Source organism: Protomyctophum parallelum, assembly GCF_964188405.1.
Source record: "Protomyctophum parallelum genome assembly, chromosome: 19".
In the NCBI taxonomy this organism is placed as follows: Eukaryota; Metazoa; Chordata; class Actinopteri; order Myctophiformes; family Myctophidae; genus Protomyctophum; species Protomyctophum parallelum.
Window position 1 is genome coordinate 4,496,830 of NC_139717.1, and position 23,921 is coordinate 4,520,750.

At 43.7% G+C, this 23,921-nt stretch overlaps 1 protein-coding gene across 4 annotated transcripts; it reads left to right on the forward strand.

Moving 5' to 3' along the window:
- The first annotated feature begins 293 nt into the window (after positions 1 to 293).
- On the forward strand, positions 294 to 22,592 carry LOC310877302 (dihydrolipoyllysine-residue succinyltransferase component of 2-oxoglutarate dehydrogenase complex, mitochondrial-like). 4 transcript variants are annotated; one of them, XR_014570797.1, is made up of 16 exons: positions 294 to 409; positions 2,448 to 2,481; positions 2,885 to 2,927; positions 3,675 to 3,739; positions 4,759 to 4,833; positions 9,779 to 9,834; positions 10,358 to 10,466; positions 10,995 to 11,150; positions 11,732 to 11,799; positions 12,356 to 12,453; positions 14,929 to 15,059; positions 16,234 to 16,307; positions 17,878 to 17,961; positions 19,012 to 19,179; positions 19,919 to 21,773; positions 21,986 to 22,592. XR_014570797.1 is itself a non-coding variant. In XM_083791116.1 (16 exons), exons 1-15 carry the CDS (start codon positions 344 to 346, stop codon positions 20,051 to 20,053), a joined length of 1,362 nt encoding a protein of 453 aa, XP_083647242.1. In that variant the 5' UTR covers positions 294 to 343; the 3' UTR covers positions 20,054 to 20,056; positions 20,100 to 22,592. The 4 variants fall into 4 exon arrangements, 2 of the variants coding, with proteins under 2 accessions (XP_083647242.1, XP_083647241.1); XR_014570798.1 differs by having other exon boundaries at positions 19,919 to 20,922; positions 21,256 to 22,592; XM_083791116.1 differs by having other exon boundaries at positions 19,919 to 20,056; positions 20,100 to 22,592.
- Positions 22,593 to 23,921: the final 1,329 nt, after the last annotated feature.

Here is a 23,921-nt window from a genome sequence, read left to right on the forward strand (position 1 = left end):
CTAGGAAATACATAATGTACTTAGACCTATATACTGTGTATATATAGGCTACTCGCAGGTCTTGACTTTGATTAATTGAAGAAGGTGGATGAAAGTGTTCTAAAGCTTCTAAACGTCATTAACATATATTGTTTTGAAAAAAGGGTGAAGTGTCCCTTTAATTAGCTGCTTACTTTACTTGTGAGTAGATTTAACAAACCGTTGCCTGGACAACCAAACCAGCCCAGCCAATCACAGTACGTCCGTCCCTTCGGACTATGGGACGTAGAAGACCGTTTCCCTTTGGACCAGCGGACCCCTCCTTCAGAGTCAGTCGCCCCGACACGGACGGCAGACAGCAGCCATGTTATTATCACGGTCCCGGTGTGTTTACCGAACGCTCGGCCCCTCTCTATCGGTGGCACGGCAGGTAAGACGGTTCATGTTCAGTGGGATAGTGGAAGGAATGCATGGCGGTCCTCCTTGTTGTTGACTGTGTTTGAGGTGAAGTTCATTACGTATAAAGGCCAAGGTTGGTTTAGCTTCTTCTTGCACTGCTAGCTTTGTGTGAATGAAGCAATAGGCCTCTGTCTCATCCACCAAGGACAGCATGACACACACACACACACACACACACACTCACCGCAACCCCACTACTGAGATCACTGCACTGCAGGACTTATGTTTGTTAAAGTTTTAAGTGTATGCGCATGCATAAAGTGAATGGCAAAATCCAGTGGCAGAGTGAGTTTAACGTTGTTTAATGCAATCACACACTGTACTACTAGGACTTTTCTGTTTGGATGTCATGGCCAGAAAGTATAGTTTATTTCTTTGCCACTCACTCGGTAGGCATTCCCGCATATCTTCCGGGTATGATGATTATGAATATGATGATTATGCCGTGCGCATACATTACAATACATACCCTCTTCTATATTGAAATGCACAAGCTATAGTTTGCTGTGATCAACCAAAACGTGTTTCTAATGTTAATTGTGAGCCGTCCAAGACAGGGAGGTCCTATAATTTCTTTGCCCCTGACGATGCGAGTCTAGTCTCTAGACTAATAATAATAATAATAATAATAAACTTTATTTGTATAGCACCTTTCATACATAAATGCAGCTCAAAGTGCTTCACAGGGCAGGACACAAAAATAAAAATATAATACAATAAAACACAAGTAGTTGAAATGATAGAACAATGGCAAAGAACAAAATTGAATATAAGAACATAAAATAAATGAAAACAAATAAAAACACCACATGCAGCAAATCAGTCAGGGCAGGGTAGGAACGTGCATAGTGAGTCTTGAGTTGAGATTTAAAAATGTCTACAGAGGGTGCGTGTCTGAGCTCGAATGGAAGTTTATTCCAGGCTGTTGGGCCGTAGAAGCAAAAAGCTGCCTCAACCATATTTTTTTGTGCACATTCTTTTAGGCACTTCAAGTAGGCCAGCATTGGAGGACCTGAGGGGGCGACTAGAGTCTAGTGACTATAATACTTTCTGTGGCGAATGACCTGACCGCATACAGACTACAGAGCACCCACCTGTTGTTATATTGTTGTTGGAGACTTGGCGACTATTGCAAGCATATAACTTCAACTTGTAGTCATGGTGGCTGCATGGCTGCTGTGCATCATGTGTGCAGTTTCACCTTACAGTCAGTCGGTCAGAAATAGCCCATGTTGTTATGACATGTCAAGAATGTCATGTGCAGTGAGGTGTTGGGTCTGCTCTGCCCTTGTTCAAATTAACTTACAATACTTAAGATTGTAATAACAAAATATGTAACTAGATCAATAGACAGGGGTCTGTCTTCGCCTACTATTACTATAGTTGTAAAAATAGTTTGCCTGGTGTACGTAATGTTGCCAAAATGCCAACGTGATTGGATTTATAGTATATAAAAATCACACCCCTGTGAAGTGAGTGGTGCAACTCCGTGTGGGGGTCCCCGGGGGGGGGGGGGGGGGGGGGGGGGGAATGCATCCAGGGTGCCGGTTGAGAAATGACTGTTACCGTGTGTGGGTCCCTCTACTGTACTGTACTGGCACACCTGAAATCACCATATATACAGTTAATGTGCGTTTGTGTGTGTGTGTTAGTGTGTTAGGTGGTGAAAAACAACCATGCTGTTTTCGTGCTCAGATGCACCCACTCAGCCAGCCACCCACCCACACACATAGCTCCGTAAGGGAGTGGTTGCACCACTCAAAAAATACCACAGGCATCTGGAAGGATTTGTAATGGAATATAACAAGCTTTAGAAATAAACATTAGACTGACGACAACCCAACTTAGACATTAGAAGAAATGGCTCTCTCTGTCTTTTTAGTGCTGGAGAAAACTCTCCCATCGGGGAAAGCATAGACACAGTGTTGTGAGGTATAGAGACTTCATATTTGTGATCTGACTTAATAATGAATTTATCAATTAAACTGAAATTTCGATTTCTTTTTCAGGGAAATAATGTGCTGGTTCGACGGAGTGCATCAGGTATTTGAGCAGAGTACAGCACATGCATCTTCTTAGGAGATCTAATTTAACAACATTTAAGTCTAAAACGTGTTGTGAACGATAACGCAGACAGTACAACCAGCTAATGTTCTTAGCTAGCCTAAGATTTAGACTAGACGTAGATGTATTTATCGATTCTGAGATTGAAAATGTCAGAATCGATAAATACAAGATCTACGAGAGTCTAAATCTTAGGCTAGTTCTTGAGTCATGTAAAAAAATAAATGACAATGCCGTACAACCAGCTAAATGTACCATCCTTTACTGAATCCCATAGTCACTTGATAACACAGGCCTTCAAGAACAAACTCGAGTCTTGATGCAATAATCAAGTTAATCAAGAGTTTGTTTTCACTTTCTTTCTATTCTCTTTTTTTTCTAGGTCTGAATACTGTCAACTGGGTCATTTACAGGAATGCAGAGTTGTAAGTACTCTCTGTTCTGTTCAGGTTATCTTTAAATGTTTTACTGTCACAATAAATTACTCTTCATGTGACCACCGCGCTCTGACTTTAGATGCGTTTAATACCCGTTCAAAACATATCAAATAAATCAAAGTCTAAGTCATTCGATTTGTCACACACGCTACTGCAAACTGCAGTGAAATTTGTTCTCCCCGTTTGATCCATCTCTTGGAGCGGTGAGCTGCAGCCGTGCCGCGCTCGGGAATCATTTGATTAGTAGATTTGACTAATCCAACCCTTTGATGCCGAGTTCCAAGCAGGGAGGCATTGGGTCCCATTTTGACAGTCTTTGGTATGACCCGGCCGGGGATCGAACCCCCGACCTCCCAGTTTCAGGTCGGACACTCTAACCACAAGGCCACTGTCTGGTAGTGGGTCGCACACATCAAGACTGCAGTTCAAAACATTTATTTCATTTTAAACGGGGCACAAACGTTTCGGATATCCAGCCGATATGACGCAGATGAAGGCTGGATAGCTGGAACGTTTCTCCCCTGATCAAAATGAAATGAATGTTTTGAACTGCAGTCTTGGTTACTGTCACAATAACTGACGACCACCTGTGAATCAAATCTTTATAACATCAACTTAAATGGGACTTAGTTTATATTGTGCTTAGTTGCAGATCACTTGTACTGTATCTATATCTATATATCTGTATCTATCTATAAATAATAATAATAATGTCTGTTCTTTTTTGTTTCTCAGATGTCCGTCTCTGTCATCGGCCAACGTCTTCCACATCAGACATTTCAAAACATCATCTGTTTACAGTATGTAATGAAACATATTTTAAAACCATTCACCTGGTCTATTGAACTCGTATTCTCTCCTTGATGAGGTGTAACCCATGTTGACTCATGTCTATACAGTCTCTACTTGATGAGGTGTAACCCTTGTTGACTCATGTCTATACAGTCTCTCCTTGATGAGGTGTAACCCATGTTGACTCATGTCTATACAGTCTCTCCTTGATGAGGTGTAACCCATGTTGACTCATGTCTATACAGTCTCTACTTGATGAGGTGTAACCCTTGTTGACTCATGTCTATACAGTCTCTCCTTGATGAGGTGTAACCCATGTTGACTCATGTCTATACAGTCTCTCCTTGATGAGGTGTAACCCATGTTGACTCATGTCTATACAGTCTCTCCTTGATGAGGTGTAACCCATGTTGACTCATGTCTATACAGTCTCTCCTTGATGAGGTGTAACCCATGTTGACTCATGTCTATACAGTCTCTCCTTGATGAGGTGTAACCCATGTTGACTCATGTCTATACAGTCTCTCCTTGATGAGGTGTAACCCATGTTGACTCATGTCTATACAGTCTCTCCTTGATGAGGTGTAACCCATGTTGACTCATGTCTATACAGTCTCTACTTGATGAGGTGTAACCCATGTTGACTCATGTCTATACAGTCTCTCCTTGATGAGGTGTAACCCATGTTGACTCATGTCTATACAGTCTCTACTTGATGAGGTGTAACCCATGTTGACTCATGTCTATACAGTCTCTCCTTGATGAGGTGTAACCCATGTTGACTCATGTCTATACAGTCTCTCCTTGATGAGGTGTAACCCATGTTGACTCATGTCTATACAGTCTCTACTTGATGAGGTGTAACCCATGTTGACTCATGTCTATACAGTCTCTCCTTGATGAGGTGTAACCCATGTTGACTCATGTCTATACAGTCTCTCCTTGATGAGGTGTAACCCATGTTGACTCATGTCTATACAGTCTCTCCTTGATGAGGTGTAACCCATGTTGACTCATGTCTATTCAGGAGATGAAGTAGTCACCGTCAACACCCCGGCGTTTGCAGAGTCCGTCACAGAGGGCGATGTAAGGTGGGAGAAAGGTGCGTATGAGTGAGTGAACCAGGAGTGAACACAGTAGTGACATAATCAGGTGTGAACACAGTAACCAGGAGTGTGATCAAGCAACACATTTCAAATGTGTCGGTGTCTCCCAGTGGTAAATGGTGCATTTATATAGCGCCTTTATCCAAGGCGCTTTACATAGATTGTGCATTACATTCACCCATTCACACACACATTCACACACACATTCATACACTGATGGCGGTGGAAACCATGCAAGGCACCAACCAGCACATCAGGAGCAATTAGGGTTTCAGTGTCTTGCTCAAGGACACTTCCACACTAACTCTGGGGGAGCCCACAGGGTTCGAACTGGGAACCTTGCGGTTACCATGCGGTCACTCTACCCCCTGAGCCACTGCCGCCCCAGTGCCTAAGAAGTGCGACTCAATGGGTTTTCAACTACTGTATGTGTGCAAGTAAATAAGTTGCATTTTTTTCAGACCATTTTAATGACCACAAGCTTCATAAATTAGGCTTTTTCTGAAGCTGGAATGCGATGCCAAAACATCTCACTGTTCCAACAAGTACCTCAAAAAGGGAATGTAGAGTTTTTGAACGTAATTGTATGTACGTTAGCAACTTGAAAGTAAAAGAACGCAATCTGTTAGTGCAGTGTTTCTTGTTGCTAATTGGACCGCAAACATGGGAAGAACTGGATATACCGGTCAGTACATTAGCATAGAGACTAGAGAGGGCTGAGGCTGTGTTCTCAAGCTATATAAAATAAAGAATACAAAATAATGGAATAATAACCACATGACATAACATTGCATTAAAGAAAATGCATGATTGACAAGCAGGTGCACAGCCTAACAACAATTACAGCATTAGGCTTCATCTTGCATAAGCTTTAGTGTAATGCTTTATTGGGTCGTCCACTCACAGTTAACAGTCTGTATTGAGTTGTGCTTGAAATGTACTGTAACTCTGCAAACTGTTAATACAATCAATTCAATCAATCAAGTTGATTAATTAGCTACATTACAGTCACACAGTGTGTGTGTGTGTGTGTGTGTGTGTGTGTGTGTGTGTGTGTGTGTGTGTGTGTGTGTGTGTGTGTGTGTGTAGCACTGCATGCATAAATATCTCAACAAAATAAAGCATCGTCAGTTTATTAGTTTCTTCAGAATAAAACACATTCATAGGGCCGATTCATACTCCTATTTTACCGCTGTTTCGGCGCTGTAGAGCCCAAATGATTTCGGCTCGTCAGAAATTTTCAGTAGCACCGAAGAGCCGACTTTAGGACGGTACCCGCCCCCCCCCCCCCGAACCTCAAATGACGTCACATTGTAGGCTCTACAGAGCCAAATGACGTCACATTGTAGGCTCTACAGAGCCAAATGACGTCACATTGTAGGTAGGGTTGGGATTCGGAACCGGGTCCATTTCAGACCCGGTTCCGACATTGCGGATCCGGAGCCGGTTCCATCGTTTTTTTATTAACGGTTCCCCAAACGGATCTCATCAGTTGTCATTTAGCTCCGCTGTGTCTGTGCCTGCATGCAAGCAGAGCCTGGGGTGACGTCACCCCACCTACATGAGTGAGTGGGGTCGGGGAGGATACGCCCACTGTTCTGTGCATTCAGCGTAGGGCTGGGCGATATGACGATATATATCGTATTTTCGATAGAAAATGTCTATCACGAAAAATAATCTATATCGCTTATATCGCCGTTTCGTTTTACGGCAGTGTTTACGGCAGTATTTTACGTCACAGCGCTTATATACGGCATGCCCAGCAGCCGACCGCACTGAAAACAGTGAGCCAACACCTTTCGGATGTCTTCTCTATTATATACTCTAAGGCCAACACGACCACAACACAAGGGTGCTTGCACCTAAGAGGGGCAACGTCTTCATTGTATGGATATGGAAGTGGTTTGGATTACATGAAGGGAGATGATGGCTGACGAGATTCAGAGCGGTGTAAGGGCACGTTCGGAAATACCACACCGGAGCGCACTCATCTATCAGTTTGCATTGCACAGTGCGCTATTTCCGAACGCGCCCTTAGAGTAACCGGTCATTCACTGTTATAAATGTAGGTTTCATGTTGGGTCAAATTGATAAATTGCGTGAGCCACGTATGTTTTACACAGTTGAACAATAAGCTTGTCCGTCGTCGGTTGCAAACTTCTTCCAAGACGTTCCTCTTACCTGTGCAGTCCTCCTGCTGCGTGTCTTTTATTGTTCCAAATAAATTATTCCATTTGAAAAGTCCTTACTTCAGCAACAGCTTCCAACAACAACAACACAAGACGCTGACTTTGTTGTGATCATCAAAAAAAAGGAAAAGAAAAACCTCCACTTTTCCCATAATACGCACAGCTGGGCACGGAGAGTTGACGACGCGGTCGCGTTCTCTCTCACTCTATCGCCTGTAGTCAATTAAACATCGTTAAGCTGCCCAACGTCTTTAACAAACTAAACTATAACTACAACAGAACATTTTGATTCCCTATACAGAGCTTAACATGAACTGAAACAACTTTAGTGACAAACTGTGACATGAGGTATTTATTTTTTCCTTAAGCCAATTTAATGCAGACACAGGCCTGTACTTCTGTCTGAATGGCAACGTCTTATTTTTTTCTTTTTAATTGTCATAATAATTATTATTATTATTCATAATAATAATAATAAAACTTTATTTGTATAGCACCTTTCATGACATGAAATGCAGCTCTCAAAGTGCTTTACAGAGCAATGGAGAAAAAAAGAAAAGCAAGGCAACGACATTGAAAAACAAGCAGTAATGCAATACAGTGAGGACATGAATAACAAAAAATAAAATATCAATTAAAAGCAATGTTGTAGAAGTGGGTCTTGAGCTGTGCTTTAAAAATGTCTACAGAGGCTGAACAATTGAGTTCAGCCTCTAATTATTATATATTTTATTTTGTAATATTTTTGTACTTGCTTTGGGCCTGTCTGTGCATGGGCAGGGCATCAGTATTATATTCATAGACTGGATAATGTGAATTTAATTGTTTTTTGAGTGGTGCAACCACTATAGACAGCTATGTGTGTGTCCATGTCCCTGTATCCGAGCACGGAAATAGCATAATTATTGTCACCACCAAGTGTCACTGTTTTGCAGCCTAACACAGACAGAGGCCAGGGAGGAGAGCTTGTACAGTACAGTACAGTACAGTACAGCCCAAGTACTGCCCAAGTACAGTAAAGTACTCGACCTGAACAAAAAACAATTTTAGATAAAAAAATAGGTATCGTAAAAAATATGCTATATCGTGAGTATATCGTTATCGTGATAAAATAAATTCTATATCGTGATATGAGATTTTGTCATATCGCCCAGCCCTAATTCAGCGACCACTGTGGAGCGAGTGGGACAGTATGTCGCGTCGCCAAAATGTGGTTAACAGAGAGGGAAATGACTGAGGCTGAGCAGTGAGCATGCAAAGTGCAATAAATGCGAGAGTTGCTAGCAAAGGTTGTTGCAACTTGTACCACGTGAACATAGAGGAAACATCTCAAAATCAATATGCCTACACATCGCGTTTGAGAGCCATGCGGAAAGCCGTGCCTGCTCTAGTGCTCTCCCCGCAGATCCACCACAGCCAGCGGGGGACCATCTGATGCAAGGCTGGTTTACTTTCCCCAGGCTAGTAACGTAATGGAAAATAAAAACTACTAACGTGCTTTTAATTTGGCTCTAAATTAATTGCGTGGCTGTTGAGAGCCCAGCGTTTAGGTGCATATACCGCCATAGATTGATTACTTTATAAACAATTTGCAGAAAAAAAGCACAGGAACGTAGCCTACAGTTCAATACAAGGTCTGTTATAATCCAAGAAAGCACTATGGCTTGTTTCCATTAGGGTAAGGGGTCCTTCATATTAAATTAATTTAAACATTAAAGACAACATTTGTCACTACAACAATATCATTATTGTGTACTGTAAATTTAATATACAGTACAAATTGCAATATACAGTACAAATTGCAACAATGATATTGTTGTGGTGCCTAGCTGCTACTGGTGGTGGTGGTGAAGTTTAAATAATAGTGCCACCTCATAATTGTAAAGTGCATTTTCAATAATTTAATTAATTAATTTGTGTTTATTATGTACTTGGTTAGGTTAGTTATAATATAAGCATAATCTATGTCAGAAAAACGGGGAAAAAAATAATATTAGGATCCGTTAAGGGAACCGTTAGGAACCGGAACCGTTAAGAGGGATCCGGGAAGGATCCGGAACCGTTAAAATCCTAACGAATCCCAACCCTAATTGTAGGCTCTACAGAGCCAAATGACGTCACATTGTAGGCTCTACAGAGCCAAATGACGTCACATTGTAGGCTCTACAGAGCCAAATGACGTCACATTGTAGGCTCTACAGAGCCAAATGACGTCACATTGTAGGCTCTACAGAGCCAAATGACGTCACATTGTAGGCTCTACAGAGCCAAATGACATCACATTGTAGGCTCTACAGAGCCAAATGACGTCACATTGTAGGCTCTACAGCGCCGAACCGACTTTTATTCGGCTCTAAAATAGGAGTATGAATCGGCCCAAAGTGTACCACACAAAAATAGCCACATCAGAATAATCCTTGATTTTCATCAGGTCAGCTTGTTTGTAATAAATAAAAATGTAGAGGCTACTTACTGTAAAAGACAATAGTGACATAGTACCGGTAGTGTGTGTGTGTGTGTGTGTGTGTGTGTGTGGGGCCAGGCATTCTGGCTTTTGTCATAAAATATTGTCAAAACGGGCAATTACCGGCATGTTGTTAACTCTTATAGCATACCAAATATATTCAGGAATTGCAGAAATCTAAAAACGGTCTGGAGTGTTTCATCTTAATTGTCAGCATTTCTCTTCTCTGATAAAAGTATTCTACAAATCCTGACGACTAATAAATAATGCAATCACGTTTTCTTCCAGCTGTGGGTGATTCGGTGGCTGAAGATGAAGTGGTGGCTGAGATCGAGACGGACAAGGTATTAATTAGGAAAATAAATTGTCTTAATAACATTTTTACCTTTTTGATTTTAATCAATTTTGGGGCGGGAACCCCTTTTGGTGATTTAACCATTATTTTAAACTTTATCCATTGAAAAATAGCAGATCTATAAGCTCATAGTGCGGCACCGAGCGCCGCACTACAAGCTTGTAGGTCTGCTATTTTTGAGAAAATGTGGCCCAAATGTTTGAATATATTCTTTCAGAGCGAACATTTTTAACTCAAATCTTTGCTTCTGGTGGGGTCCCTGAAACAACATTTTCAGTGGGAAAATGTTGGCCAATTACATATACCGGTAATCTTGGGGGTCCTTGACATAGAAACAGGTTTTTCAGAAAACTGTCAGGATTTAGAAGACATTTGTAGAATCGTCCTCAGGTCTAAATGGGTTAAATACGTTTGATTTAAGTGCCTTGTTCCTAAACTGTGTTGTGTTTGGGCAGACATCGGTACAGGTACCCTCCCCTGTTCCTAAACTGTGTTGTGTTGTGTTTGGGCAGACATCGGTACAGGTACCCTCCCCTGCAGCTGGAGTCATAGAGGAGCTCCTAGTGGAGGATGGAGGGAGGGTGGAGGGAGGAATGGCCCTCTTCAAACTCCGGAAAGGAGGTACACGCCTGTCCTGACGTTTTTATAATTCTTATCAAGCAATACAGCATTTAATTTGATTTAATTATAGATTCAAATCTGCTCTCACCCGTTGTTTCTCAGACAAAGCATAGTCGAAATGTTCAAATTGCGGGATCAAGGGTAGGGATGCACCGAAAGGGAAATTCTTGGCCAAAACCTAATACCGAATATAGGAAACAGTTGGCCGAATACCGATTTCTTTTTTCCTACCATTGCTGTCATGGCTGTACCTTAAAGCTACCTGATTTATGGCAAAATAAATGGTTAACTTAAATAATAATCACTATTATGGGTCCATAAAACATTTATTCAGCTCTTTTGAATGCATTAATTGCATACACTATTCTGTGATATTATTCAGGCCGAAAATGCCACATTTTTAGCCATTTTCTGCCCAATATTTTCTGCTGCCGAATATTCGGTGCATCACTAATCAAGGGGTCTCCCAGCTTACCTTCTAAAGGTGTAAAAGTGAAGGTTCTTTCTGTGTATTTGTTGTCCCCCCAGGGGGAGGTGCCAAGCCTGCTGCCCCTTCTGCCCCAGCCCCTGCCCCAGCTGCCCCTGCCCCAGCTGTTGAAGCCCCAGCAGCAGCTGCCCCACCACCTCCTCCTGTCCCTGTCGCCATGCCACCAGTGCCCACACAAGCTGCCCACGCCCAACCTGGTACGTTTGACCCACAAGATGCTTCACAAATTATTTGTCATACATACAACCCTTTAACTTGACAAGAAAAGGCATGTTTTAAAATGAGAAATGCATTGTCGATATCGTCTATGAGAAAGGGCTGTACAATTCATGAATATGGATATTTCTATAACACTATTATTCCCTGTTATTGTTTCTGCAATTCTGCAGAATGTATTGTAATTAATAAAATGACCAAGCTGTGTGGTATTAAATGTAATGCGGTATAACTAGCACATCTAGAGAGGTTTGAGCTGTACATAACGCATGTTTTACCATTATGTTCATTCTGGGCTGGAACCCCTTTTGGTGTCAGCATCATGTTATGCTTTAGCTATTTAAAAATAGCAGATCTACAAGCTCGTAGCGCGCCACCGAGTGGCGCGCTATGAGCTTGTAGGTCTGCTATTTTTGAAAAATCGAAGAACGACTTACATTAGAAACATAGCTTTTTCAGAAAACTTGTCATTTTCAACAGACATTTTTAGAATCTGATAGAATCTGATCTCGGGTCAGAATGGGTTAATGATTCTATCAACTGTATTCTGTTTTTAATCCAGTTTCTGCCATCAAGCCCACCGCTGCACCGCCACCTCCAGCAGTAGCAGGAGCCAGAACGGAGAGCAGGGTAAATCCATAGATATTTAAAAGAATGGGGCGGAAGAATTTACACTGGGAGAGGAAGTATACGCCGGAAGAGTGGAAGGCTACGTTACGTCACGCTGTGATTGTGATCACTGGCATCTTTTCCGGGACTTACAGACCCGAACATGCGCTCTGTGACGCAGCACGCTCATGCTTCCACGGGGCTTCGCAGGGAATCTCGGGAATGTTTTTCCCTCCCTTGAGCACATGCGCTCCAGAGGAGGAAAAAGGAAAGGGCGTCTACGTTTATGTCTATGGGTAAAACACTAAGACGTAGTCCTTGTAGAAGTAGACTTTGGGGGGAGACATAATCGTCACGGCTATTTAGTGTACGAGTCATCGTGGCTGTCCTTTCTTTATCCTATGATCCCCTGGGAATGCCATGTCACTTATGTTCCCCTGGGAATGCCATGTCACTTATGTTCCCCTGGGAATGCCATGTCACTTATGTTCCCCTGGGAATGCCATGTCACTTATGTTCCCCTGGGAATGCCAATCGGTTTCCACTACAGCAAGCATTTTTCTCCTGTCTCTCTCAGGTGAAGATGAACCGAATGAGGCTGAGGATCGCCCAGAGGCTGAAGGAGGCTCAGAACACCTGTGCCATGCTGACCACGTTCAATGAGGTGGACATGAGGTGAGTCAACTATTCACTGTGTCATGCTGACCACGTTCAATGAGGTGGACATGAGGTGAGTCAACTATTCACTGTGCCATGCTGACCACGTTCAATGAGGTGAGTCAACTATTCACTGTGCCATGCTGACCACGTTCAATGAGGTGAGTCAACTATTCACTGTGCCATGCTGACCACGTTCAATGAGGTGAGTCAACTATTCACTGTGCCATGCTGACCACGTTCAATGAGGTGAGTCAACTATTCACTGTGCCATGCTGACCACGTTCAATGAGGTAGACATGAGGTGAGTCAACTATTCACTGTGCCATGCTGACCACGTTCAATGAGGTGGACATGAGGTGAGTCAACTATTCACTGTGCCATGCTGACCACGTTCAATGAGGTGGACATGAGGTGAGTCAACTATTCACTGTGCCATGCTGACCACGTTCAATGAGGTGGACATGAGGTGAGTCAACTATTCACTGTGCCATGCTGACCACGTTCAATGAGGTGGACATGAGGTGAGTCAACTATTCACTGTGCCATGCTGACCACGTTCAATGAGGTGGACATGAGGTGAGTCAACTATTCACTGTGCCATGCTGACCACGTTCAATGAGGTGGACATGAGGTGAGTCAACTATTCACTGTGCCATGCTGACCACGTTCAATGAGGTGAGTCAACTATTCACTGTGCCATGCTGACCACGTTCAATGAGGTGAGTCAACTATTCACTGTGCCATGCTGACCACGTTCAATGAGGTGGACATGAGGTGAGTCAACTATTCACTGTGCCATGCTGACCACGTTCAATGAGGTGAGTCAACTATTCACTGTGTCATGCTGACCACGTTCAATGAGGTGGACATGAGGTGAGTCAACTATTCACTGTGCCATGCTGACCACGTTCAATGAGGTGGACATGAGGTGAGTCAACTATTCACTGTGCCATGCTGACCACCTTCAATGAGGTGAGTCAACTATTCACTGTGTCATGCTGACCACGTTCAATGAGGTGAGTCAACTATTCACTGTGCCATGCTGACCACGTTCAATGAGGTGAGTCAACTATTCACTGTGCCATGCTGACCACGTTCAATGAGGTGGACATGAGGTGAGTCAACTATTCACTGTGCCATGCTGACCACGTTCAATGAGGTGAGTCAACTATTCACTGTGCCATGCTGACCACGTTCAATGAGGTGAGTCAACTATTCACTGTGCCATGCTGACCACGTTCAATGAGGTGAGTCAACTATTCACTGTGCCATGCTGACCACCTTCAATGAGGTGGACATGAGGTGAGTCAACTATTCACTGTGCCATGCTGACCACGTTCAATGAGGTGGACATGAGGTGAGTCAACTATTCACTGTGCCATGCTGACCACGTCCAATGAGGTGGACATGAGGTGAGTCAACTATTCACTGTGCCATGCTGACCACGTTCAATGAGGTGAGTCAACTATTCACTGTGTCATGCTGACCACCTTCAATGAGGTGGACATGAGGTGAGTCAACTATTCACTGTGCCATGCTGACCACGTTCAATGAGGTGGACATGAGGTGAGTCAACTATTCACTGTGCCATGCTGACCACGTTCAATGAGGTGGACATGAGGTGAGTCAACTATTCACTGTGCCATGCTGACCACGTTCAATGAGGTGAGTCAACTATTCACTGTGTCATGCTGACCACGTTCAATGAGGTGGACATGAGGTGAGTCAACTATTCACTGTGCCATGCTGACCACCTTCAATGAGGTGGACATGAGGTGAGTCAACTATTCACTGTGCCATGCTGACCACCTTCAATGAGGTGAGTCAACTATTCACTGTGCCATGCTGACCACCTTCAATGAGGTGAGTCAACTATTCACTGTGCCATGCTGACCACCTTCAATGAGGTGAGTCAACTATTCACTGTGCCATGCTGACCACGTTCAATGAGGTGGACATGAGGTGAGTCAACTATTCACTGTGCCATGCTGACCACGTTCAATGAGGTGGACATGAGGTGAGTCAACTATTCACTGTGCCATGCTGACCACGTTCAATGAGGTGAGTCAACTATTCACTGTGCCATGCTGACCACGTTCAATGAGGTAGAGGTGAGTCAACTATTCACTGTGCCATGCTGACCACGTTCAATGAGGTGAGTCAACTATTCACTGTGTCATGCTGACCACGTTCAATGAGGTGGACATGAGGTGAGTCAACTATTCACTGTGTCATGCTGACCACGTTCAATGAGGTAGCGGTGAGTCAACTATTCACTGTGTCATGCTGACCACGTTCAATGAGGTGGACATGAGGTGAGTCAACTATTCACTCACACAACAGTTCTCAAATGGACAGGTCTGCATAGTTTACCAAACTGTGGGTCCTTGAAATTAAAAGATTTGAGAACCACTGATGTACCAGACTGCCAGCATATATAATTTATTTTTCTCTCTGTCTCTCTGTCTCTCTCTCCTCTCTCGTCTCCAGCAACATTCAGGAAATGAGGAAACTCCACAAGGATGCCTTCCTGAAACACCACAACATCAAGCTGGGCTTCATGTCGGCCTTCGTGAAGGCCTCGGCGCACGCTCTGACCCAGCAGCCAGCGGTCAACGGCGGTAAGCCACACCGCTAAGGCTTCACTCACACTGTCACAACCATGTTGCATAGAAGATGTAAGCTATTTGCTAAGTGTCATGGCCGTCCCCTCCCTAGATGCCTCCATTTCCCACAAGGCTTTGCGGGAAGTGGGCGGTGCCCTAGAGAGGAATGCGTTCTTTTTGTGGAGTTGTGCTCAATGTGTGGATGTTGCGCCTACAAGCTGTTGTACGGCTTTCGGCTGTGTTTCGACTGCCCCCCCCCTCATACAACACGTTTGTCTCTTCAAACCACGTGACTCCCATTGGAAATGAATTGCGAGCTTGCAACAGTCAACAAGTCTCATGCATCAGCTATACAACATTCTGTTGTGACCGTGTGAGTGAAGGCTTAGACTGCTTATATCTACAGTATAATGCCAGTGTTTGCATTCAGAAGTCAACCGGCGTTAGTGTTTAGATTTCTTCATGGGCTTTATGCACCTAATTGTTGTGTTGCTGTTATAGAGCGTCGCAGTCCCTCCCCCTTTCAGAACGGGGAGTGGCCCAGGAAATGAAAAGCAATGCATTTTCCCATAGCCACTTTCTGAAAGTATTTATTTAAAGACGGTTACGCCGCGGACAAAGCCAACTCGGATCGTGACAAATCATGACAATGAACACAATATTTTGGGCCGATCAAATAATTTATAAGAAGAAAAACAAAACAAATAGTGTTGTCTCCTGCCTTTATTTTCTTCTTTCTAATGATTTGATCGGCCCAAAATATTGTGTTCATTGTCATGATTTTGTCACGATCCGAGTTGGCTTTGTCCGCGGCGTAACCGTCTTTAAATAAATACTTTCAGAAAGTGGCTATGGGGAAAATGCATTTCCTGGGCCACTCGCCGTTCTGAAAGGGGGAGGGACTGCGACGCCCTATAGGGTAATGTGCATGCATAAAGTGAAGTTGGCAAAGTGAGTTTAATGTCGTTTTAATGCAGTCAGACGGGACGTTTCTGTTTGGATGTACAGTATGGGTCGAGGCCAGAACATATTTGTTTGCCACTCGGTGGCATAACTTCCGGGTATGATTTATGATGTCACGCGCATACCCTCTACTGTCCCATACAGTCAATGATACAAACTGAATTAATCAAATGTAACGTTTTGCATCTGTCAACATAACTTTTAATTTATTCATTTTTCCCTGCAGTTATTGACGATGCGACCAAAGAGATCGTCTACAGGGATTATGTAGACATTAGCGTGGCTGTGGCAACTCCAAAGGTAATACTACTTGGACATTTAAAACCAATTTCACTCTATTACTGATTAATTTTGTCTTTTTAAAATGTTGTTCCTGGTTAAAACCAATTTCACTCTGAATCATAAAACACGGGACGTGATGTTAAGACTGTCCATTGTGCCAATAGATGGTGTGGGCTCACATGAGATTGCCTTGATGTTAAGAGTGGCATTAGGAGGTGTATTTCAACTAGGGTATGATGTCAATTTTGGGACACATCCTCAGTAGTGTGCCTTTGAATCAGCGGGTGTTTCGGCCTTCCAACACTATACACCCTCATCAAAGGTGGCCAGCTAAAGGGTGATCAAGCCTTAGCTTGTGTCCCATGCCCAATCATTGAGATTTGCCTCCCACGGGACTATGCAAGGCAGGGGCGTCCTCTTCCCTGAGCCAGCCATACAGCTGACCGCATACCTCATATGCCCTCATGTTTGAGGGGTTTGAATGGAGTTCTCAGATGTGTGTGTGTGTGTGTGTGTTGGGGGGGGGGGTCATGCTCTTATAGCCCAGCAAGGGTCTTTCCTTTTAATCCAGATCCACTGGCTGCCTCTTTCAGCTGCTTGAGAAAGTGTTCTGATTGTCTGCCGCAGAGCCTGTCCATGGATGCCAAGTTCCTTCAGTAGCCTGATGGTGGAAGAAGCCACAAATCCTCTGCATCCCACTTCGACTGGACAGACTTTTGCATTCCAGCCACGCTGAATTGCGTCTGCTGCCAGCTCTGTGTATCGCAGTTTCTTGCGCTCATAGGCCTCCTCAACAGAGTTCTCCCATGGGACTGTGAGCTCTATTATGTACACAGACTTGCGTGAAGGGGACCAGAGTACCATGTCTGGCCTAAGGTTGGTGGAAGCAATCTCAGGTGGAAAAATTAGTTGCTGGCCAATATCGACAAGCATCTTCCAGTCGCGGGCCATGGCTAGGTGTCCAGTTTCTGGCTTTGTTGAAGGATGCTTGGGCTTTTTTTTTTTGTCCCTCCCGGATGAATATTGTCGTTTTGCTGGGATTGCTTGTTCTTGGGGGTAAGGAGTTTGTTGCACTCCTCTTGATCTCAAGTGCTGCAGCCAGGCTCTTGAGGACCTGATTGTGCCTCCAGGTGTAGCGGCCTTGTGTGAGGCTGGTCTTGCAACCAGACATGATGTGTCTGAGAGTCGCTGGAGCTGGGCAGAGGGGGCAGGTTGGATCCTCGCCATACCACTGATGTAGGTTTTTTGGTGATGGCAGCATACTGATTAATTTTGTGTCTTTAAAATGTTGTTCCTGGTTAACCCATTTTGGTTGGGAACCCCTTTTGGTGTTTTAATTGAGCATTATGTTATACTTTAGCTATTGAAAAATAGCAGATCTACAAGCTCGCTACGAGCTTGTAGATCTGGTTTTTGAAAAATCGGGAAAATGCGGCACAAATCTTTGAATTTGTATTCTTTCGGAAGGCCTAAATGGGTGAATTTTGTCTTTTTTAAATTTTGTTCCTGGTTAAACAATCTGTTTACAACTCTTAATATCTTCAAATCAAATCCAACTGAGCTCACTTGTTCTCTCCATGTCCTCTAGGGTCTTGTTGTACCAGTGATCCGCAATGTGGAGACCATGAACTTCGCTGACATCGAGAAGACCATTAACGGTCTCGGAGAAAAGGTAAAATAAGAGAGACGTTTAAATCAGTTTAAATCAGTGTCCAGATTTCCTTGTGTTCCTAATTTTGCATATAGGAGATCTACAAGCTCTCACACCGTGTTGAGTAGAGTGGCTATTTCTTAAACGGACAAGTTTAAGAAAGTTTCAATGATGAATCGACCCCATCCTCGTCCGAGGACGCTGGCGCTACACTAAATCAAAAGGACGCCATGCACGTGCGATTCGCGTGCGCATAACGCAATGGAGAACGATTTTTTTTGCGTTTGCGGCGCGCCCAGTGAATGAATGCCAGTGCGTTCAGCGCATCGCCAGCACTATATCGCCAATGCTCCGAGTTATAAGGCTGCTCCCCGACGCGGGATCTGCTACTCGAGTCTCCTTTCACCGATTGGTTAAGAAGCTGTTGGACGACCAAAAACACTAGCTGGGGTTCCTGTGTTGCGTTACATTGAAATCAGTGACCATGATTTGAATACTGTTTCAACGGGAGCAACAGCTGTACCTTTATTTGAATTTGGGCCCTGCGAGCTCCGGGCCCTGGCTCTTAAACTCCAGTAAATTCCATTGTTAATCCGGGCCTGCCTGGTTTCAAGTCTGCTTCAAGAGTAAAGGGCCTTGCAAACGTGAAGCGAGGAACACAGGCGTTGTTGCCTGGATCAATACAGGTCTGCTCCAGGTCTGGATCAACGACAGCCGACAGGTCTCCTCCAGGTCTGGATCAACACAGGTCTCCTCCAGGTCTGCTCAAGACCTGGCAACAACACAAGCGTAAAAAAAGAAAGCTAAACAGAATCCAGTTCTGGTGAGTCGCGGGGCGTGCGCACATAACGAGCATGCGCGCATAACAAATTCACAGGACCGCGCTCGCGTAAATATTAAATACACTTGCGTTGTCGCACTGCCACTTCTCCGAGCAAAAACGCGTTTTTTGATCGCTCCCCGTTTTGGCAAGGCCCCTAATGCTTCAGGAGGCCCCTAATGCTTCAGGAGCATTAAACAGGCCCCCCTAATGCTTCAGGAGGATTAAACAGTGATTTCTGTGTGTGTCAGGCTCGCCGTAACGAGCTGGCCGTGGAGGACATGGACGGCGGTACGTTCACCATCAGCAACGGGGGAGTGTTCGGGTCCATGTTCGGTACGCCCATCATCAACCCGCCGCAGTCCGCCATCCTGGGCATGCACGGCATCTTCGACCGGCCCGTGGCCATCAATGGCAAGGTGAGGCGCTCAGTCATTCATTCATTACATCACAACACTATGTATGGCGCTCCTTGTTTTTCTTTTTTAGTTTGTTTGTCTTTGCATTGAAAGTTTCCCTGAAATATTCTTAACGGACCATTTCCAAAAACCATTGCTTTTAACTGATTCTGGGTGGGAATATGTTATACTTTAGCTATTGAAAAATTAGCAGAACTACAAGCTCATATTGCTAAGAGCTTGTAGATTTTGTCGATTTTTGAAATAAATCGTGAAAATGTGTCGCAAATCTTTGAGTATATATTCTTTCAGAGTGAACGTTTTTAACTCAAAGCTTTGCTTCTGGGGCGGGGGGGGGGGGGGGGGGTCCCTGGAACAACATATTTTGAGATGGGGGGGGGGGGGGGGGGGGGGTCGGCGGCCAAATATGCCTACAGATAATTTTGGGGGTCTTTTGACATGAAAATGTTTGAGACCCACTGACGGAAACATGGGGTTTTTCAGAAAACTGTCAGGAATTTAGAAGATATTTGTAGAATCGTCCTTGGGTCTAAATGGGTTAACGTGGTTCCATATGAAACGGTTTAGGCTTGACCATGTATTGTAGACGATATATATATATATATATATATATATATATTTTTTTAAGTATTGACATTATCTGATGTGATAAACCACAACCATCTGATTTTAAAACAAAAAGACAAGATTTTTTTTTCTTTCTTATTTTTTAACCCACATATCTTCCTTTTTTTTGCAGGTTGAAATCCGGCCAATGATGTACGTAGCGCTGACCTACGACCACCGACTGGTCGACGGCAGAGAAGCGGTTACCTTCCTACGCAAGATCAAGGCCGTGGTGGAAGACCCCCGGGTGTTGCTCCTGGACATGTGATCATATATCCCTGTGTCTGGGGGACCCCCTCCTGGACATGTGATATTATCCCTGTGTCTGGAGGACCCCCTCCTGGACATGTGATATCCCTGCTGTCGCTAAAAAAAATTCTGTTTAAAAAAAAACCTAGCTTACATACATGAAAACCACACCAAAGTTTAGCCGAGGAATATAGGCCATGTATTTATCAATCTATGAGGCTTGCTGTAATTTCTTCAACATTGGATTTAATAGTTTATACGCAAAGCCCCTCCATTTAATTGACTTTACTTGAATCACGATGGAAAAAAAAGATTTGTCTGAGATGCAAAAGGCTAGGTCACATTTTAACCCATTTTGGACTGGGGTCGATTCTACAAAATGTCTTCTAAATCCTGATAGTTTTCTTGAAAAACAACCTATGTTTCTGTGTCGGTGGTTCTCAAACTATTTCATGTCAAGGACCCCTAGAATTATCTGTATTTGACCGCCGACCCCCGGTCTGAAAATATGTTGTTCCAGGGACCCCCCCCCCCCCCCAGAAGCAAAGATTTGAGTTAAACGTTCGCTCTGAAAGGATATAATATTCAAAGATTTGCGCCACAAAAATAGCAGACCTACAAGCATAGTGCGGCACTCGGTGCCGCACTATGAGCTTGTAGATCTGCTATTTTTCAACCGCTGAAGCATAACGTGATGCTTCCCGCCCAGAATGGGTTAAACACTTGTTATCCTCTGTAAGTTCCAGAATGTCTAAATGCCATATATACATATTTCATACCAGTTATTCCATGTTTTGTTTTGTTATGTTATCCACTGCTCTGATGGACACTCATGAACCCTCTGGGGGTAAACGTTCACTTCTGTTCCAATAGAGCGCCCAAGTCCTGGTTCTAAAGTCCTGACGTCACTCGCTCATCCCCCTCGATTCCCCTGGTTCTAAAGTCCTGACGTCACTCGCTCATCCCCTTCGATTCCCCTGGTTCTAAAGTCCTGACGTCACTCGCTCATCCCCCTCGATTCCCCTGGTTCTAAAGTCCTGACGTCACTCGCTCATCCCCTCGATTCCCCTGGTTCTAAAGTCCTGGCGTCACTCGCTCATCCCCTCGATTCCCCTGGTTCTAAAGTCCTGACGTCACTCTCTCATCCCCCTCGATTCCCCTGGTTCTAAAGTCCTGGCGTCACTCGCTCATCCCCTCCATTCCCCTGGTTCTAAAGTCCAGACGTCACTCCCTCATCCCCTCCATTCCCCTGGTTCTAAAGTCCTGACGTCACTCGCTCATCCCCTCCATTCCCCTGGTTCTAAAGTCCTGACGTCACTCGCTCATCCCCTCCATTCCCCTGGTTCTAAAGTCCTGACGTCACTCGCTCATCCCCCTCCATTCCCCTGGTTCTAAAGTCCTGACGTCACTCCCTCATCCCCTCCATTCCCCTGGTTCTAAAGTCCTGACGTCACTCGCTCATCCCCTTCGATTCCCCTGGTTCACGGAAGTAATGTTATGGAGACTAATTCAGCAGCAGTAACAATAGCGTTTTCTCTCAGTCAGTTGATTCTTCATATCCATACGAGTGAAGCGGCCGGGATGACATGTTTATTTTTCAAACACAGTTCTTATATGAGGCGGTCTAAAATCCCCCCCTATGGGGATTACAATGCAAATAAAAAGTACATGAACCCGTGGATTTGCGCCCTCTACCGATATTGACGTCAGACTTAGGTGCTCTGTTCCCAGTTACAGTAGTTCGTCATGTTACATTAGCTGTAACTGTACTGTACTGTAACCTCCAGTTACAGTAGTTCGTCATGTTACATTAGCTGTAACTGTACTGTACTGTAACCTCCAGTTACAGTAGTTCGTCATGTTACATTAGCTGTAACTGTACTGTACTGTAACCTCCAGTTACAGTAGTTCGTCATGTTACAGTAGCTGTGACTGTAACTGTAACCTCCAGTTACAGTAGTTCCTCATGTTACAGTAGCTGTGACTGTAACTGTAACCTCCAGTTACAGTAGTTCCTCATGTGCCAAAACGATTCTGCAACAGGGCACGGTGGATACGTTTTTGTCTCACTTGGTTAATTTGAGACGGTAGAAATGTCTAAAAACTAGATGTAAAGCAGGAAACGGTATTGTCGTTTTGGAGGAGTGTGAGGAGTATATATACCGGGCTCTTTATCATTTTTGGGGGGTTTATTGTCTGGGTGTCAAAATGTCCATTGATCAAACTTTTTGTAAGCATTAATCAAAAAGTATGCACTTCCTCCTACATGTGTTCATTCATACAAGGCTTCATGAGCTGAAACCATGCAAGGTCGCACACTTATTATTTTCAGGGTTTTTATATCATATAAATTATATTTAAATGACTACCGTCGGCAACAGTTAATGATGGAAGTAGTTAAATAATAAATACGCACAATATGTTTTTCGTGAGCTCATATGGGAATGCTTGGGGAACATAACATATTGCTGTGCTATACTGCTACATATATATATATAATTGTATCTATTTAAAGAAAATGATTTAAAACATTAAACGGCATAGTTTTATCTACTCTTCCTCAGTGTTGTGTGCATGGATTTACCATTAGTGGTGGTGGTGTCTTATATATATGTACTAGGGCCGGGACTAATTGCGATTAATTTAGATTAATTAACTACAGAAAAATGTATCTCGATTAACTACAGATAAATTAATCGCACCTTTTTTTTCCACCGCGGAACGTTTCTCACTGGGCGCTTTTCTATAGTACTGAAAACTGGAAATAATAAAAAGTCACCCCATTTTGTGTTGCCTAGAACTGGAGGTCTGACAAAAAACAGTAACAATATGAAGTAAGTACAGCTTTGTGATGTCACTGAGATGTACTTGTTACTGTTACTAAATTTTTTTCAGACCTCCAGTTCTAGGCAACACAGAATGGGGTGACTTTTTATTATTATTTCCACAACAGGTATATTAATGACAGTAAAATGTTGAAAATGAGTGGTATCCTGTAGTCACTATTCATTGATTCACTGGGATACTATACCAAAAAACATTAAAAAAAAAGGTTTCTCGCTGTTCTCGGGTTGAATATTGATATGCGATTAAAATGCGATTAATCTAGATTAATTAATCGCAAAGCCTCTGATTAATTAGATTTTCTTTTTTTTTAATCGAGTCCCAGCTCTAATATGTACTTTATCCCAAAGACGTAGCCTGATTGTCAGACGCTGAGCCTCCAGCTGTTGAACCAGTGTGTGCTCAGTGGAGTGGGCGGGGTCTATGGTCTGGAAACCAGGCTATACCAAAGACCAGTCTTAATGTTCAAAGCCTTCTGAGCCACCCGACCCAGGCCGCTCTACGGCTGGGAAGCTTCTCAATAGAACGGGCTCATCTCTGGCCAAGTCTTTAAGGGTTGTTTGGCCCGTCGCCTTCCTCTTCACAGATGCTGGTTGGAGTGCGTGCAGCTGTGTGTGCGATGCCCCCTTCAATACGTTTGTTTACTTTAACACATAGAGACCTGATCGAGGACGATTCTTACAAAATGTCTTCTAAATCTATATGACGGTTTTCTGAAAAGCCTCATGTTTCTATATGTCAGTCGTTCTCAAACATTTTCATGTCAAGGACCCCCAAAAAATATATGTAATTGGCCGCCGACCCCCCCATCTGATAATGTGTTGTTCCAAGGACCCCCCCCCCCCCCCCCCCAGAAGCAAAGATTTGAGTTAAAAATGTTCTCTCTGAAAGAATATAATTGTATTCAAAGATTTACGACCTCCACATTTTCACGATTCTTCTAAAATAGCTCATAGCGTGGCACGGTGCCACGCTATATGAGCTATTTTTCCATTTTCACGATTTTTCAAAAATAGCAGACCTATACAAGCTTGTAGATCTGC

What these genes read in the sequence shown, in the direction of transcription:
- LOC310877302 (XM_083791115.1), top strand. Translation starts at nt 344, where the DNA reads ATGTTATTATCACGGTCCCGGTGTGTTTACCGAACGCTCGGCCCCTCT. An exon ending in GAGCCAGAACGGAGAGCAGG is followed by an intron (nt 11,800 to 12,355) that starts GTAAATCCATAG and finishes TGTCTCTCTCAG; the next exon opens with GTGAAGATGAACCGAATGAG. An exon ending in TTCAATGAGGTGGACATGAG is followed by an intron (nt 12,454 to 14,928) that starts GTGAGTCAACTA and finishes TCTCGTCTCCAG; the next exon opens with CAACATTCAGGAAATGAGGA.